Raw genomic sequence first — 3,160 nt, forward strand, 5'->3', positions numbered from 1 at the left:
ACCCGCCTGCAACCGGCCGGCTCCGTCTCCTCCACCCCCATCAGCACCCCCTGCAGCTCCGTGCCCTCCTCGCCCAGCTTCAGCCCCACCGAGCAGAAGACCCACTTGGAGGACCTGTACTGGATGGCCAACAGCTACCAGCAGATGAACCCCGAGGCGCTGAACCTCACCCCAGAGGACGCTGTCGAAGCCCTCATTGGGTCCCACCAGGTGTCCCAGCAGCTGCAAGGTTTCGAGAGCTTCCGCGCCCACCACCACCACCATCACCACCATCACCAGCACCACCACCAGTATCCCGCAGTCACTCACGAAGACCTGGCCGGCAGCGGGCACCCTCACCACCACCACCACCATCACCACCAGGCCTCTCCCACTCCCTCCACCTCCTCCAGCTCCTCCCAGCAGCTCCAGAACTCGCACCAGCAGCATCCCCCCTCCAGCAGCGTGGAGGACCGGTTCTCAGATGACCAGCTGGTCTCCATGTCTGTGAGGGAGCTCAACAGGCACCTCCGAGGCTTCACCAAAGACGAGGTGATCCGCCTCAAGCAGAAGAGGAGGACCTTGAAGAACAGGGGCTATGCCCAGTCCTGCAGGTATAAACGTGTCCAGCAGAAACACCACCTGGAGAACGAAAAGACCCAGCTCATTCAGCAGGTGGAACAGCTCAAGCAAGAAGTGACCAGGCTCGCTAGAGAGAGAGACGCCTACAAGCTCAAGTGTGAGAAACTTGCCAGCAACGGCTTCAGAGAGGCTGGCTCCACCAGTGACAACCCATCTTCCCCTGAGTTCTTCATGTGAGTGCTTAACAAAAATAATTAAAAAACAAACAAAAACCCCCCACCCCCCAAACCTGACCCCTGTCACCTTTCCCCCCCGCTCCCATCCTCCTCTGACATCTCCATCCATCCGTCTGCTTGACTAGAGAGAAAGAAGGAGAGAAAAATAGACTTGATTTTTTTTTTTTTGCAGCATCCAGTCTTCTAGAGTAGCTGTGGGAAAAGTAGGCTGGGGGTGGGGATGGGAGAGGTAAAGTGCAACTTTTCGACTTTCGTGTGCGAGTTAGAGAGAGAGAGGCAGAGGCAAAGGAGAAAAGGACAAGTGATGCATTTTATAGATCACTTGCTTGCAGAACGAGATGGACTTTAAAGAATAATAATAAAAAAGGACAATGAACAAGCCATCTATAACATACTGCCTGCTTGGAAAGAAAGAGGACATATACAGCACCATCTCATGCACAATTTACCTGCTTGGAAAAAGAGAATAAATAAAAAGGACAATATATGCAAACTCTTCATATATTGCCTGCTTTGAGAAATAAGTTACAGGACTCAGATGGGACATTCAATCTAAGAAAAGAAAGAAAGAATGAAAGAAAGAAAAAAAACTCATCAGTTTTATTGCCTGCTTGATTATATAGAAAAATACGAAAATCTGCATTAAAAATATTAATCCTGCATGCTGGACATGTATGGTAATAATTTCTATTTTGTACCATTTTCTTGTTTAACTATAGCATGTTGATCATCGATCATAGATTTCTGTTGTTGTTTTGTTTCATCAATAAGAAAAGCATCACAAGTTATCAAACTTTTTACTGCTTGTGCAGTTTTGTTCGTTGGTTTTGCTCTTGTTTTCTTTTATGGTTGTTAGCTTGTAAATATCTGCTACTTCAAACCGCACAGGAGAAAAAATACACAAAAAACAAAATAACATTTCAGCAGGCTGGTTATACGGTTTGTTTGGTGTTAAAGAGATACTTAAGGAAAAAAAAGTGATGGGCATTTTGCATTAGAAAAAAACCAACTTTGTATATCTGGTGCACTTTTAAGTTGTATTTTTTTTGTTGTTAGTTTTCATTTTGGTTTTTGTCTGTTGGGGCAGAAGCAAAAACGCCTGAATGGCATTGACAAACCTAAACTTAACAGGGAAAAACCCTCATCGGTCACTAGAACCTACTCCATGCCTTAAAGTGGCAGCGAAGCTCTTTCCTTCAGGACAATTCCCAGCCTGGAGTGGTTAGGCTTGGCCATATAGTTTCCCTTCTGATTGTACACTCAGGAAGCGAAGGACAGACGAGATACCAGTTCCTTTAAAAAAAAAAAAAAAACCCAACAAAACTGCCCCTTGATTTTCGGTAAATAAAGAGAAAAACCAACCCCAAACCCTCTTCATTCCAAGGCAAGTTGCGATAGCAGCGAGGGCTCCGTGTCATCACTGAAGTTGCGTTTCTCAATGGCAGCAGAGGCTGAGTGGGCTGGGAAAGCATCTAAAACTAAAACTTTTCTTTAAGAAGACATACTGCAACTTTTAAGTGTATTCTTTTGCAATGATTTGTAATCTGCTTCTCTGCTTCCCTATGCAGCGAGTGAAAGTTTTAGCCAAAATTTATTTGCAGTTGTATAGTAGTAGTAGTTTGGAGTCTTATGGGTGTTTTTATTACTTTTTTTTTTTTCCTCCTGCAGGTCAGTAAAAGGATTTACGTTGCACTGACAAAAATACCAAAATGAAAACTTATTTTTTAGTTTCCTTTTAGGATAGCTGGCACTGCTGGCCGGATGCATTTTAAGTTTGTATTAGTTTATAAATTAACAGTAATAACAAGATTGTAATGAACAGCATGGTGCTTGCAGTTTTAAATATTGTGGATATTAGTCATGCATCAGAAAACGATCTTTGGTTTTTACTGATTCAACTGTGTTGAAATCAAAACATTGCAGCAGCGGAAAAAATTGTTTTTATTTCATGTAAAGTTCTGAAGGGATCAATTTCAAATCCTGCTTATGATATGAAAAAATATTAAAAAACCTGGTCTATTGTAGTTTTATTCAGACTGGTTTCTGTTTTTGGTTATTAAAATTGTTTCCTATTTTGCTTATTAAAATCATTGAAATGGCATTTCTTGGAGGGACCTGCTTCTCTGACAAAAAAAGCCTCACGTTTCAAAAAAAAAAAAAAAAAAAAAAGAAAGGAAAGAAAGGAAAAGTTGTGGCCCTCTCCCTCTCCTCACCCTGCTGCCGGTGCTGAGCTTGCGGGGGGCTGCAGCACGGGGGGTCGCAGAACTGCTTTGCCCACTCGGGAACGCTGCTGCACGCAGGGTGGGAGCGCTTAGGCTTGCACCCTCCTCTGCTTGGCTCGGAGCTCCTCCGTGGCAGGGGGA

The 3,160-nt window shown here is 44.1% G+C and overlaps 1 protein-coding gene across 1 annotated transcript; it reads left to right on the forward strand.

Moving 5' to 3' along the window:
• Positions 1–3: 3 nt before the first annotated feature.
• Positions 4–2,898, forward strand: MAFB (v-maf avian musculoaponeurotic fibrosarcoma oncogene homolog B; the record flags this gene model as incomplete). Its single annotated transcript, XM_009070559.1, has 1 exon — positions 4–2,898. A coding segment is annotated over one exon (795 nt), but the record flags the coding sequence as incomplete, so codon positions are not given.
• Between the last annotated feature and the right edge of the window lie 262 nt (positions 2,899–3,160).

This window comes from Acanthisitta chloris, unplaced genomic scaffold, assembly GCF_000695815.1.
Source record: "Acanthisitta chloris isolate BGI_N310 unplaced genomic scaffold, ASM69581v1 scaffold16592, whole genome shotgun sequence".
Classification (NCBI taxonomy): domain Eukaryota; kingdom Metazoa; phylum Chordata; class Aves; order Passeriformes; family Acanthisittidae; genus Acanthisitta; species Acanthisitta chloris.